Source organism: Drosophila suzukii, chromosome X (genome assembly GCF_043229965.1).
Source record: "Drosophila suzukii chromosome X, CBGP_Dsuzu_IsoJpt1.0, whole genome shotgun sequence".
Lineage (NCBI taxonomy): Eukaryota > Metazoa > Arthropoda > Insecta > Diptera > Drosophilidae > Drosophila > Drosophila suzukii.
In genome coordinates, this window is record NC_092084.1 from 29,709,759 (window position 1) to 29,724,345 (window position 14,587).

Genomic DNA, 14,587 nt, shown 5'->3' on the forward strand with positions numbered 1-14,587 from the left:
AAGTGGTAAAATAAAACCTTTTTGCTATAACTTTAAATCTATTGTCATTAGAGAAATTACTCAAAGGCACCGTGATTAGCATATTAAATGACATTTTCAGCTACATATAGCACGTATTTGATTCCTTTTGGATTCCCCTCTAACCTAGCGCGTTTTTCCACAAGTTGTAGAACAAAAGTTTTCTATCTCGAGCTTCATAATACTTATTCTTAGACCAAAAAGGGATTCATACAAGCCCACAAACAAGGGACAAACGTTTTTATTTTGGAAAGTCCCACAAAATCTTGTTTTTGGAATATCTTTTGAACGCAGCATTGTATTTTAACAAATGAGGTATCATTCGACGCGTATTCTCAGTAATAACCTCACCAGCTGCAATTTGTTAAATTTTCACTTTTATTATAAATGATTAAAAGATTAAAAATCGGGCCAAGGCGAGGCGTTAAATAAACCGCTTTTGCTCAATTTGAATGGGAATTGAATTTGATTTGGAAAATGAAATGAAAAGAAGGAACAGTGTCAACAAGAAGTTTGTTGATGCCCCGATTGCTGGATAAGTGGTGAGTAGTGAGTGAGGCTGATGGCGAACGGATAATGGCAAATGGGTGGTGCAATCAATGAGCCGCTCAATTGTCGCTGCGATTGAGCAACTGAGCTATGCAAATTTGCGAGACCCCCGTCTCTTTCGAACACTTTGCAATCCTCGGCGACGGATGAAACTTCTGGCCCACTCCGCTGCCCTTGCGATTCCCCGCCATCAGGATGGGTGCTCCTGCCCCCAACTCTTCGACTGCCATATTTGCTGAAAGACTAAAGTGCAAACTTGAGTCGCATTAGGCAAAAATTATCAACGCACACAGAAGTGCAAAAGGGAAATATTCCGGCACGTTCGTCTACTATTTGCCCAGGCCACATAGTTCCAGTTTTCAAAACTTTAAGACCTCTAAAAAGTTGAATACAAACTCTTTAAGTGATAATTGAATACATTTCATATTTGTGTACATTTCGTTTTCATTTGTTTTTACACTCATTATTTTATTTATAACCAACACACAGGCGCTTACCAAATTCCAATTTCTAATTATTACACTGGACAACAAAACTGACTTTTTTAAAAGGTGCAAGCATTTTTTTCTAGAATGCTAAAAAGTAACGGGTTAGAAACTAAGCAAACTATTGACCGAATTTGAGTAAGTTTAAGGGTCTAGGTGCCTGTGCTTTTTAAACCAAGTCAAGTGCGATGACGGTAAAGATTATCTCGCAAAATGACATAAATGATCTTGTACGGGACCTTGATCTGTAAAAGGAAAGAGCTGAACTTTTGGCCTCCTCACTAGGTCTGACGAATGGTATCGAAAGTACGGCTCTTCAGAATTACAATTCTTTCTAATTGGTAAAACTTTAAAAATTATTTTAAAAAATATAATAAGTTAAAAGAAGTCTTATAGTAAAACTCAAATAAAATAAAAATATTAATAATAAAACGATTTTAGGTGTCATATGAATTTTCGCCAATAATTAATAGTACATCGCATTAAAAGTATTAAATTTAAAGGTACAATTGTATAACATTAAATGAGTTATTTCATGTAAGAAGATAAATTAGGTTTTGGCCACTTTTTCTTAAACAAATCTTTTTAAAGGCTTTTAAGTTGCACAAGATATATTTTTACAGAATATCAATCGGATTTTTTCACTCGGAATCCCTTTTCATATTCTTAAAGAAAAATTTCTAGTTCCTATTTTATGACCCGTTACTTTTTATGAGTCTAGAAAAAAATTATATAAATTCCATCCTTTGACGTTCAAAGGTGGTTAGTGTTTAAAAAATTCAGGAAAAGACGCCTCTAAATAAATGTAAAATATTTTGAGGCCCATATTTTTCCTTGATGAGGTGAACAGATTACTTAAATGACCACAATTTGTGATCGACTAATGATATGATAAAACCTTAAACGCAAATCTGTAGTAGGGCATATAAGCAATTTGTTGGCATACATATCAGTAAAATTGATTACAAACTCTCGGAGATATCTTTATTCAAAACATTAAATGTTGATATTTTATTCAAGCCGCGACTTTAGGATAAAAAACTAGGTATGCATATATGCCAATACACGTCTATATGGACAAATTTAATGCCCATAGGTCTGCACCAAAAACACTGTTAAGCAGCGATATTTTACTCTCTTATATATTTTTATATATGCACAATGATTTATAGACAACTTTTAAAAACTATTATTGTATATATCTAGACAACTAGTAGTCGTTTTCCATTAAAATTAAAGGAAGGATCCGGATCCAAGTTTCTAAATCTCCAGAACCCAGCGACTTCAAAAAGTGCTACTGAAATTTTTAAAGAGAATAACTGTTATTCGGCCAGACTTTTGATTTGAAGAGCTTGGGAACTTGAAACGCAATTGGGTTTGGAACGATAGGTAATCGCTTATTCAGTAAAAACGACAATCGCATAATGTTCCATCGTCCCACAATGGCTGGCACACTTTTTTGCTCACCTTTTCCACGAAAACTTGGTCCAAGCTTGAAATTTATGAATTGCTTTAGCTCCATTTCTCGCTTTCCCTTAGCCCCCACATTCATTATATTTGCAATAATATTTTTACTTTATAATTCAGCGAAGAGGGGAAAAGTTGCAGTTGATTTGCACTCATTTTGCGGAAACGCGCATTTGAAATATGCCTTTCAATAAAGCCGGCCACCAAGCGAAGGGCAATAAGGCGTAATGGAAAGATGGAGGAAAAGTGCGAAAAAAGGAAGGAATATGAAAAGCTGTCAAATCGAAGAGAAATTTCAATTTCAATTCAATGCAGACTTGTTATTTAAGCCACACTTAAACTGACCACCGAGTGTTTCACGCCCCTGCATAATTTTGCCAGCTCAGTTTGGGTGGGTGCGAGTATCTTCATCGCCATTGCCATTGTCGTCGTCATCGTCGTAGTCATAGTCATAGTCATCTCCTTCCTTCGACCGCATTAATATTGAATTTCTACAATAATCCTTTTTATGTGTCCTACAATGAGCGCTAAGTGCGTTCCTGCTGCCGTGCCAACCGCCTTTATGGCCAGATCTCGGACCAAATGCGAAATGCATTTCCGATTTTGCTGCAGCCACCATTTTACCCGCCTTCTCTTTTCCCTGCCCCTCCGGACTCAGGTTTCTAAGGGAGTAAGTTGGTTTCATTATAGACTTTGAATTTACATTTTGGATATGCTTTAAGTGAAGGTGATCCAGAAAACCACTTGAGTTTGCGCTCCTAAAAATCGTTGACTGTTGACCTAACATTTGCAAAAAGTTGCTGCCTAAAGAACTGGAAAACGAAAAAATAATTGATTTGGAGGAAGCAACCAATATCAATACTACTAGTTTAAAAGGTATTTTCGTTGTTTCAATCTTATTCCTAGTAAAAAAACATTTTACTTCGCGGCAATTTACTAAAAATCTAGGAACGTTTTCTAGAGTATTCACAGGTTTAAAGGGATTTTCCCACTGCTGTTTTCTCATGTTTTTGCAGAGCGTCATTTCTATAGCATTATTATTACTTTTCCCTCGCTCATTCTTTTTCGACTGCACTCGGTGGTCTTTGGTTATGGAATTGCACTTAAAGTGTTGCAAGCGCAACAAAAACATCAAAAGCTACAACTGCAGGGTTTTCGTTTGGGTAGGGCTTGGTTTTGGCTTTGGTTGATTCCCATTTCGTTGTCCATATTTTTGGGTGGCAATTTTGTAATGGAATTCGCTGTGCGGATGTTGCTTCTGGGTGTTATTGATAGTCGGGCATTATTTGAAATTAATTTGGTTTCGTGAATTGGTTGCCAGTTGCCGGTTGCAAGTAGCAGGTAGCTTGTTGCGCTCTCTCCGACGGTTGCCCACATGCCCACTAATTAAGTTTAATGCTCAAGCTGCAAGTTGTTCCAAGCCGAAAGTGGGGCTTAGTGGGTGTTTTTGGGTGGCTGGGTGGCTGGAGGTAGTCGGGAAATGCGCAACCAGGCGCAACCCAGACAGGAAAAACAAATGCAAAATGCAAAACCTTCAATTAGAGTTTCTGCTGCGGCTTCCAATGCCATCGTATGCCCGGCTGATTTTGAGGTCGGCAATCCTCTAATTGGGCTCAAACGCCCACCCACTCATGTATGGCCCCTCTTCGCACAGCCTTCGCACCCCGACTCATGTGGCTGCAAGTACTTATATTTATGTGGAGACACAGCAGCGTCAAATCGCATAATTAAGGGATTTGCCTTTGGGTTGGCGATTCAATCACTTGGGGGACGGGAAACAAAAGGAATCGTTTCACAGCATATTTCTCGAAGCAGATAGGATGGAAGATGGCTCCGGCAAGCTAAAGTTGATGTTCCCGTGAGGCTTAACCATATCATGCATATCACGTGTATTGCAGAAACCGTGTTTTTGAAAGATTTGTATATATGTATATACAGCGATGGTTCCTATAAAATCTTCATGACATAGTCGTCCGATTAAAAACCAATTGTATTCGAAATTCTGAAATCATAAACCCAAAAAGCACGAGTTATAACATGATTTCATTGTGCCCGCTGTAGCGAAATATCGATGCTTCCCGCCTACAAAGGCATATTTTGTAGCAGCATGTCGAAAGAGAACATTTTAGAAAATACAAGAACTTTTCGTCACAACTTTGAATATCAGAACTGTAGGGATATATGTATATTTAAGTTTATAAACAATATCAAACAAAAACACTTCTTAATTTGTGACGATCGCACCTTCAACAATCAAAAGTTCTGATATCAACTTTTGTGACGAAATTTTACTATACGATCTACTAAATAAATAAACTTTCTAAATTTTTATCATTGCCATTGTCATGTGCCAATTTTTGTTAATTAATAACTTTAAAAAGTGACTTTTTACAACATCGTGTCGTATATCACAAGTTGGGGAATCTCAAGGGCTCTACACTTTGAGGATCAACCCCAAAATCGTTAGAGCTGTTTTGAGAAATAAAAAAAAAAGCTTTTAAAATAAGAATAAAAAATCGTTTGCCAATAATTTTTACTTGGTGGTACTTAGACTAATCATGTTAGAAAGGCGTACAAAGTATTTCGAGATACATTTCTAACGACATATAACGCAAGCCTTAGTTGTTCACAACAACGAGTGCACGAAATGTAGCTATTTATAGCCGATCTCCCGCCAAACTATCGAGTTATTTCAAAAACGGTAGAACTAAAGTTTCTTCTATTAATCTGTCTAGCATCATCCAAAATTTTCAGGACCATAAAATAACGTTTTGGAACAAACTAACAAAACAAATAAAATTTCATTTTGAGAAGTCCCCCCAAAATGTTGTTGTACCTATTTCTTTGGAATGAAACATCCGAATGTAACAAATTAGAAAACAACTAAATATGACTAATGATCTTGTGCACTAATCCCCAACGGCCCCAACAGATTAAATGTTCTAAACTTTTACTATTACACTTTCACCACTTTTTTTCCCAAACCAACTGATTTTTTTAATGTCTTGGTATGCAATTAGTTTTTGCGATACCTTTAGATGAATGTATCACTCGTAACTATCGGATGAACACAGTACATTTTCATTTCTTCCTGTATATATAGTTTTCGCCTTAGGTCACTCTCCTTGTGCGCTTCGTCACTACGTGTAGTGCCGTCCACAGTGAAAATTGTTTGAGACGAATGCCCAGGGACACATACATGCTTCCTGGGCCAGCATTTTAGGAAGTTTCTATGATAATCTCGAATTCATTTATTCTCAGATTGGAAATTTAAGTACAGATTTCCTCATTTCCTTTTTGGTAAAATTAAGTTTTTATGCCCGTTACTCATTGAGGTAAAAGGAATGCGTTTCCGACCGTATAACGTACATATATGTATATATTCTTGGTCAGACTAACTATCGAGTTGATCTAGCTATATGATAAAGCCGTCCGATTTGTTTTAAATTTTTATTCCAAGTTCTAACATATTTAAAGAATGATATTCTCAAGAGCAGAAGTTAATATGTCAAAAAACACCGAAGTTATACATTTTCTTACATTAAAAAAAAGAGATTGTTTTGATCATTCCTGTAGGATATAGTTGTCCGATCCGTCTCGTTCAGACATATAATCTACCTGGAAAAAAAATTTTGGGAAGGTTTAAAACTGAAAGACTAGTTTGCGTAGAAAGGGACAGACGGACATGGCAAGATCGACTCGTCTAGTGATGCTGATCAAGAATATGTACACTTTATGAGGTCGGAAACGTCTCCTTCACTGAGTTGCAAACCTCTGACTGAAATCATAAAACCGTCCGCAAGGGTAAAAAAATTAAGTAATTTCTATCAACACCCATTAATGTTGCAATCAATCGCAAAATCGGACCATGTACTTAAAAGTTATGAGCAATTACGCCCACAAACCGCAAATGTTTGTGGCGCCCACATTTTTAAAGATGTATTGTCATTGTAATTAATATTTTTATGTTATTTTTCAATACCTATCGGTGTGCCAAAACTGCTTAAATTGGGCCGATACTTAACAAGTTAAATTGTTCAGCTGATTAACGGGTATATGATAGTCGGGTCATTCGAATCATTTCATGCAGCGAGAAGTTAAACCAAAAATCGTTGCCGTTTCCGGATGATAGCCAAAAAAGTGGCAAAAGAGTTTTAACCGTAATAACAATGATGATTATGCTAATCTTTTCCTTTCCTGTTTGCAGATCCCACAAATCATAATGCTCACCTTCGATGGGGCGGTGAATCTGAATAACTACCAGCACTACCAAAAGATATTCGACGGCAAGCGCAAGAATCCCAACGGCTGTCTGATTCGGGGCACCTTCTTCATGTCCCACGAGTACAGGTGAGTTGTCAGCTCAGGTGGCAAATTGTAGTTTAATAAGCCAGCTGGCTGAGCTGACATTTGACAATTGATGTGTGCTGTTACCGTTACCTGTGCTGTTTCTCGTTTTACTGGGGTGACAGCCATTTTCCATTTTCCAAATGCACATTATTTTGGCATTACAATATTACGCATACGTCGTGTACGCAGGCAGCAACCGGGTGCGTCTCTCGAGCTGTTTTCAAAATTCTCGGGGCCAGAAAGTTAAGTGAGTCAAGTGAGAGTCTGTTTGGCAGACAAAGTTTTTGTTCAAAATACTTGTCACATACTTGCCATGCCCCACACATAACACACACACACAGTTGTCAGACAAGTCAGTGGGGTCCGCTCTGCTCTGCTAATTGTTGTTGATAAATTGGGGCTGACAAAGTTATGTCAACTGCAAAATGAATTTTCGCCAAAATATATAAACTACATTTTGACAGACTTATAAAAACGGCAGACACACAAACTCGCACAGGCAACAAAGTAAAATGGCAACAGCAAAATGAAGTGAAAGAAAAGTATAGGGGAAAAGTAGCAGTTCCAGAAGTACATGTGTGCATACAGTTCAGATCAAAACTAAAGAAGAGGAAAATTATTTCATAAAATAATGGCTATAAAACGAAGAAAGTAAAATGAAAAATCTAATAAATATTCTTATGTTATATACAACAGAATTTTTATATTGATAAAAAAGAAACATAAGAGCTCCAAATAAAGCAGTCAGCTGCATGCCCAAATATTAGGAAGGTTCAACAGTCGAGAAAATCAATTCATGAAATTTTTATTTACTTTTTTTATTTTAAGGCTACACTCTTATATTATTTATTTATTTATTTGAAATTTGTTTCCAACAAACAATGAAACATTTTTTAGAAACTGTTCGTTTCGGTTTCTTCATTGGAAAGAATCGCATCCTTCTTTCGTGCTGCAGAATTCTGGCGGTTGGCGAGAAATGGAAAACTAAGTGAGCAGGGACAGTCAAAAAATTTGACAGCCGAGCGTAAACGGCAAAAATCTTGAGTGAAGTTTAAAAGCTTTTTTCTACTTTTGCAACAACACAGGGCTACAGGGCTGGTAGAACTTTGGGGAAGGCCCAGAATTCAAGAAAAACCTGGGGGAGGCAACGGGAGGCAGTTTTGAAGTTGAATTGAAATGCGCTGAATGGCAGTAATTGCCTGAATATGCTACACATGCACACACATGAATGCGCTAATCGGACGACTCACTGTGTGAGTGCCAGTATATATACATACAGTATATAAGCGAGGACTTTTCCTTTTTTCGGGCGAATCATTTTTCTGCCACCGAGGGAGATGAAGGAGTGGAGACACACTTTTCATCTTTTTCCCCAGCAGCAGCCCATAAATAGTGGTAAACTGCAACTGCCTGCAACTTGCGACTTTCCACATAAGAACAAGCCAAAAGAATCTGCCTGCTCTGCAGAGCGGAAATGATTTAATGTGCTCGGCAACTCTTCAGCTTTTAGCTTATTTTGTTAAGATTTTTATTTTCAATTCGCTTCGCTGACTGCCGCAAAGTATGCAGCGAAATTTCCTTTTTTGTTTACGTCCGCCGAGGCAATTAGTTTTGTCAGTTTCCCAAGGAATCCATTTTTTCATTAGGGGCGGCGGGGAAAATGCATACTCTCCGTCATCGGGCTGTGCGGTTCCTTTGGCCACACACATCCAGATGAATCATATTTGCCGAAGATTTTTTGCATACGATTTTGCTGTCGGCAATTGATTTAATTTCGCGGAGAGTGCAACATCCCAGGAGTGACACTCGCATGTCAAATTTTATGTCTGCCAATTAAAGCACCAAGCATATATATACCTACATTTATATCATGTGACAATCAGATTTCAAACAATATTAAATTGAAAACCTATAAATCAAATCCTAAAATAACTATACTTGAAAGCACCTAAAAGGATCAAGGAAACTTTAAGTAACATCATCGAACCGTCGAAGTGCACAATTTTTATTGCTGAGCTTGAGGCAATCCCAATATTTTATTTGCATTCTTTCTATTTGCCAAATTGCGTGCCACAGAACTAAAGCGTTGTGATTCACTTCCTAATTGCTCGACATCGCCATCGACGAAGGGCAAACACTGTGCCGGGACTGGGGATCTGGTTATTTGGTCCTCCAAATCTCTGCTCTTCGAGGAGCTTGTGGCCCAGCTGCTTAGAATATTCATTTCAATTGACATTGCCAGCACGTTCGCCACGGCAACTGGGAACTGTTAACTGCTAACTGCTAAAACTAAGAATACAGTGCGAAAGAACTTTAAACTTGCTTTTAAAAAATCCGAATTAAATAATATATTTTATATAAACCATAATATAGCACAAGATATTAACACAAAGCTTGATACAATATTAAGTTGTTAGAATATAGGTCAAATTGACAATGTGATCGATCAGGCCCATATAACTATTATAATGGTCCATTTCACCAATACCATTTTGTGTGTTTTTCCAAAAAACACTACCTCTTTGGACACCAGTGCCCCATTCTCCCAGGAAAACCTCTTAGATCTGAATGTGCCATCCGCCAGGGTGTTTTCCCTCAGTGCAGCAAATACTAACTGGGAATGGCTGGCGAGCTGGTTAGCGTCTCGCAGGGGAGTTCCGGGAGCTTCTGGGGAGTGCTCACTGCTGACTGCTCAGTGTTTGCTATTTATACGCCGAAATGTCACTGATAACGAACTTTCTTGCCATCGAATGCTGCTCCTTCTGCTGCGGCTAAGAAAACAATCAGACAATTGCCACAGGACTTTGCACACTTTCCCGACTGCAGGCTAACACAGACGCACACCCACACACACACGGGGCTGAGACAATAGTTGTTCATTTGTATTTGGCTTTGGCAAACTGCAAAAACCAAGGAAAAAATTAAGAACAATGTTGAAGGAAAGTTTTTGCGCAGCATTTTAATTGCACGCAAAAACTTTTAACTAACTAACAAGCCGAAAACTAGGCAACACCTCACTGAACGCACACACACACGTACTGTATATGTATAAAAAGCACAAAGAAAGCGGTGGGGGCAGGGGGGACATCGAAATAGAGGGGAAAAGATAGAGTGGCAAAGGCCAGACTAAGCCAACTAAACAAAAGCGACTTTGGGGCAAAATCTAATTTCGTAACATTTACGTTTTATTTTCCCTGCTAACAAACACTAACAATTATCAATGCACTGCGGAATAGACTTGGTTCGAAGGAGCTCGACTGCCTATCCATGAAACCAATTCAATAAAAACAGTCCAAAGTATCAGTTTGTTGTATTGCAGTGTACTTGAAAATAAAACCTTAAGCAAACCAGCAAAACCTTAAGCTCGAAAATCCACCAACCGATCGATTTTATATGTGCAGATATAAGTTGGGTAAACCCCCGGACATTTGTATCTTTTAGATCTCTGTTGTATCCGTTACTTGTATCTTTTAGATCTGTGTTGTTTCCGTTAACATCTGTAAGCGGCACTTAACATGGGTATTACAGCTGTTTACAAAGAAACGAACTAAAAATCACAGTTTTCCCAAGCTTAAGTAATTAATATCAAATCAGTGTAATGTTGGAATGTTCGGAATGTTGTCTCCGTGTCATTTTTAAGTATGAGCAATATATTTATTTGTGTATTTTTTAAAATCCAATTCAATCAGCGTCTCCTGCAATCCAAAGGGATCTATGTGGGACATTTTGACGATAACGTTTCTCGAGCTGTTGTAATTGTATTACTAGTTTTTCAGTTGTAGGCTCCACAAAAGCTTTAAAAAATATTTATCCAAAAAATATCGCTTGTACTGTCTTTAACAGAAATAACATACACAAAAAATATTGCATTGGACGAATATTTTTGAAAACAAATAAATACATTTTTATACATACATGTATACAAAACTTCACAAACATTTTTTTCGTGTGGAGAAAACGGAGGGGTGCGCAAAAACCGACTGAATAAACATGAGCGAGACTCTTTCCGCACAAACCAGAGGATTGAAATCGAGTCCGCGTTATGTTCCGTCATAGCTGAGGAATAAACTTTTATTGCCGGCCCAGTGGGCGTGGCCACCTGGCAGCTGCCCAGCCAACTTCCAGCAGCAGCTGGTTTAACTATGTAATTATTTATTTTAAATCGTTTTCCCTCTCATCTTTGGAGAATTGCCCGAGCAATCTGACAGGGAAAAGCGGGAAAAGGTAGTCAAGTGTTTGGGCTCGAAGGGCGTGGCCATTGGTTAAAGTTAAAATTCTTTTCAGCTACCTAGAACTAGCATTAAGACCAAGAACAAGAAATTGGCCAATCAAACCATGTTGCGGCGTCATTAAATCCTTATAAACGATTCATTGCTTGAGATAAAATAGTAAATTCATTAGTATGTAAAATACGAACAAGGAAATATTTCCAAAGAATTCCCAAAATTAGATGTACACCGAATAACAACATTTATACAACCTTTTTAAAATATAAATTAAACTTATTTTAAGCCAACACTTCTGCAACAAACAAAAAACCATGTTAAGAGAGCCAGGGGATTTTCAGTTAATTTTTTTGATTGTTATTCATGTTTGTGCGTTTGACAGAATATTCCATTAACTGGTTGAGTTCATTGGTATCGAAATCAAATCCATTAACTGCTTTGTGTGTGGCAATGCAAAAGCATTTCCTTGCTGCATATTTAATGTCGTCATATGCCCAATCCCAATTGCCTGCTGCCACATATCGATTAAGTGGCATTTATAATAGAATCAATAAAACACAAGATCCAGCCGCAAGCCCAACTTCGCCTAGACATTGTGCCAGATTCAAGTTGCTCACTTCCATCTTCTAGACGCACTTCGGGAAATTTTAGTGGCCTTAGCAATTAGTGATATGAGATACTACATTTTCAATTTTAATTACATGGCAAACATTTTTAAGTGTTTCTAAAATAGTTTAAAGTGCCAAATAAATGTTATTGGACTATCACTTTTCGATGTTAAATCTCTATTCCAGTATAACTGCCAATATTTGCATGTTTTACCTGTTCTCTCAGTGTATAGATGTATTTGGGTAAAGGCAAATAATTGCCTTTCGTGCGTCTGAGTCGATGTGCTCTTTGATATTGCATTTCATCAATTGTTTGCCATCGTTCGACCTCACCACACGCACATGCGGAAGGTACATGCTGTTGAGAGCCGTTGGCAATTACCAAAAGTGAACTTTGACACGCGTAATCAACACCTCAGCATTCGTTGTAGGAATAGCCGAAATCTGCTTAGCATCCTGGTGCCATCTAAGCAATTTTCATGTCCTGGCTTACCATACACACATTTTCGTCAAAAGTTCGCTTTTCATTTTCATTCTGGTCCCGTTTCAGCGACTTAATATTAATAACATCGAGTGGCGGTTGTATATCCCACTCCTAACCTAGCTGCCGAGCTCACTTACAGCCCCCGACCTCGAGGGTGACCATATTGTGTCAAGGCGCTGGAGAATCAAAGTGGGGCAAATACGTGGCGGTAAAATTCGATTTTAAAGCTTAAATCGCTTTGTAAATTTTTATTTTTTGCTTTTCATAACTTTATTCTTAAAGTGGTACAATTGTGTTTTAAAATTCCTTTCTTAAATACCTATTTATATACAAAAACGGATGCAACTCGAAATGTTTCATTTTAAATTATATCAATCAATCATTGTCAACGTAGCTGATTTCAACTGTGATATTATATTGAACTTAAAAATATTGTTGCCTACTTTTGAACTCCTTGTATGTGAGTCTAATAATTGTGTGACAAATCTTTTTTATGGTTTTGATTTTATAGCAGAGGTCGTCGGGCAACTGACTTATATTGTATTTGCAAATGTGTGAGTAACTTATACTTTTAACAATATTTATGACCCACCTCCGATGCATTTAACTTTCTTCGTTAGTTAAGGTTTTTTAAGAACAACGAGGCTCCTATTTCTTTAATGTTAAATCAATTTTTTACCACTCCAACCCACTGTGACAAACTCTATATTTTTTTAAGTGGCGTAATTTGCACCTTGACTTTTTCCAGCTGCTGGAGAAATTTTCTATGCCTAGCGGCGGGCGGTTTCGCCTGACTTTGATGCTAATGTTGACGTGGCCCTGCCCATGATGCCAAAGGCAAAAACATCCACAGCAATACGAAAAAGTCTAGAAACAACAAAAAAGCAACACAAGAAACAACAGCAAGCCCGACATCTTTAGCTTTAAACTTTCTAAATGACCTGAACAACTTCTGAGCAGCTGTCTGGCGAGGTTTACAAGTTTTAAGTTGCCATTAAAAAGGCAGCGTAAAACTCAATCGAGGAGGAGTTCGAGGGGGCTTTAATTTGCTTCAACGTTGGCTATTTTATTTAAGCCATGGGCGCATAGGGAGTATACGTAGTGCTGGCTTTTAATTAAAGAAAGGGATTCGTCAATGTTTCAGCACTTCAACTGTGTCATTAGACGGAGTCAGTAGGATGAAAAGTGAAAATGAGAATGGAAGAGATCTGTAAAGTAGCTGAACGAAAAATGGATACTTTCGGAGGTCCATAGTTAACCACTGGCAAATGATGAAAGGTACATCATTTTTTGACTTTTCTTGGTGCATAGATCCTTTCAACAAAGAGAACACACTTTTTTTTTGGACTTCCCGCCAAACTAGCGGGGTTTTTCAAGAGTCGTAGAACAAACGTTTTCTATCTCCAGCTCCGTAATACACGTATAAAGTCCCGAAGACCCTTAAACCAACAAGGAAGAACGCTATACACCTCGACTATCAGATACCCGTTACTCAGCTAAAGGGACCAAAGGAAATGGAGATATGCAAGCAGCAAAGCGAGATTGAAATGCGCCACCTACCCGTGATCTTAATATACGGTTATGTGGGCGGTAGACAGATTAAAGCGTTATGGGCGTGGTTTTGGATCAATCGATAGGTATTGACAAGACCAATATATTTCAGCTAAAAACTTTTATCTAGCACGAAAATTGTGGGCGCCACAGTTTTGGGCGGTTTGTGGGCGTTAGAATAAGCGTGTCAATCTTTTTTTTGGATAAATCGATAGGTATTGACAAGACTAATACATTTCAGTGAAAATTTTGTATCTAGCATGAAAATTGTGGGCACCACAGGTTTGGGCGGCGTGTGGGCGTTAGAGTGGGCGTTGCATATTCGCGTAACAAGCATGCGCTACGTACAAGGCTACGGAATCTAAACCTGCGATCACAATTCTCTATCTTTGATAGTTTCCGAGATATCCGCGTTCATATTTACGACTTTTTGAAGTTTGTGGGCGGTTTGTGGGCGTTAGAGTGGGCGTGGCAAACTTTTTTTTGGGTAAATCGATAGGTATTAATGAGAACAATGCATTTCAGTTAAAATTTTTATTCTAGCACCAGAATCCACAGTTTTGGGCGGTTTGTGGGCGTTAGAGTGGGCGTGGCACTCTGCTGAAACAAACATGCGCTGCGCAGGAATCTCAGGAATCTGCATGCATAATCCCATTATTGTAGCTCTTATAGTTTCCGAGATCTCAGCGGTCATACGGACAGACGGACATGGCTAGATCGACCCGGCTAGTATACCCTCTTTCTCTATGAGTAACGGGTATAAAAATATGGCAAAAAAAACTACTTCCCCGCATTACCTGAAACCCTGGTCGACCTTCGAACTTGAAATATCCGTCTGTCCGTATGAAC

At 38.2% G+C, this 14,587-nt stretch overlaps 1 protein-coding gene across 1 annotated transcript in view; it reads left to right on the forward strand.

Annotated features, from left to right (window-relative positions):
• Cda4 (chitin deacetylase Cda4) overlaps nucleotides 1-14,587 on the forward strand; it is a 78,085-nt gene that overhangs the window by 28,202 nt on the left and 35,296 nt on the right. Inside the window, exon 5 of the mRNA XM_017071649.4 lies at nucleotides 6,727-6,869. Coding sequence (XP_016927138.2) covers nucleotides 6,727-6,869 — 143 coding nt within the window. The remainder of the gene's footprint in view (nucleotides 1-6,726; nucleotides 6,870-14,587) is intronic.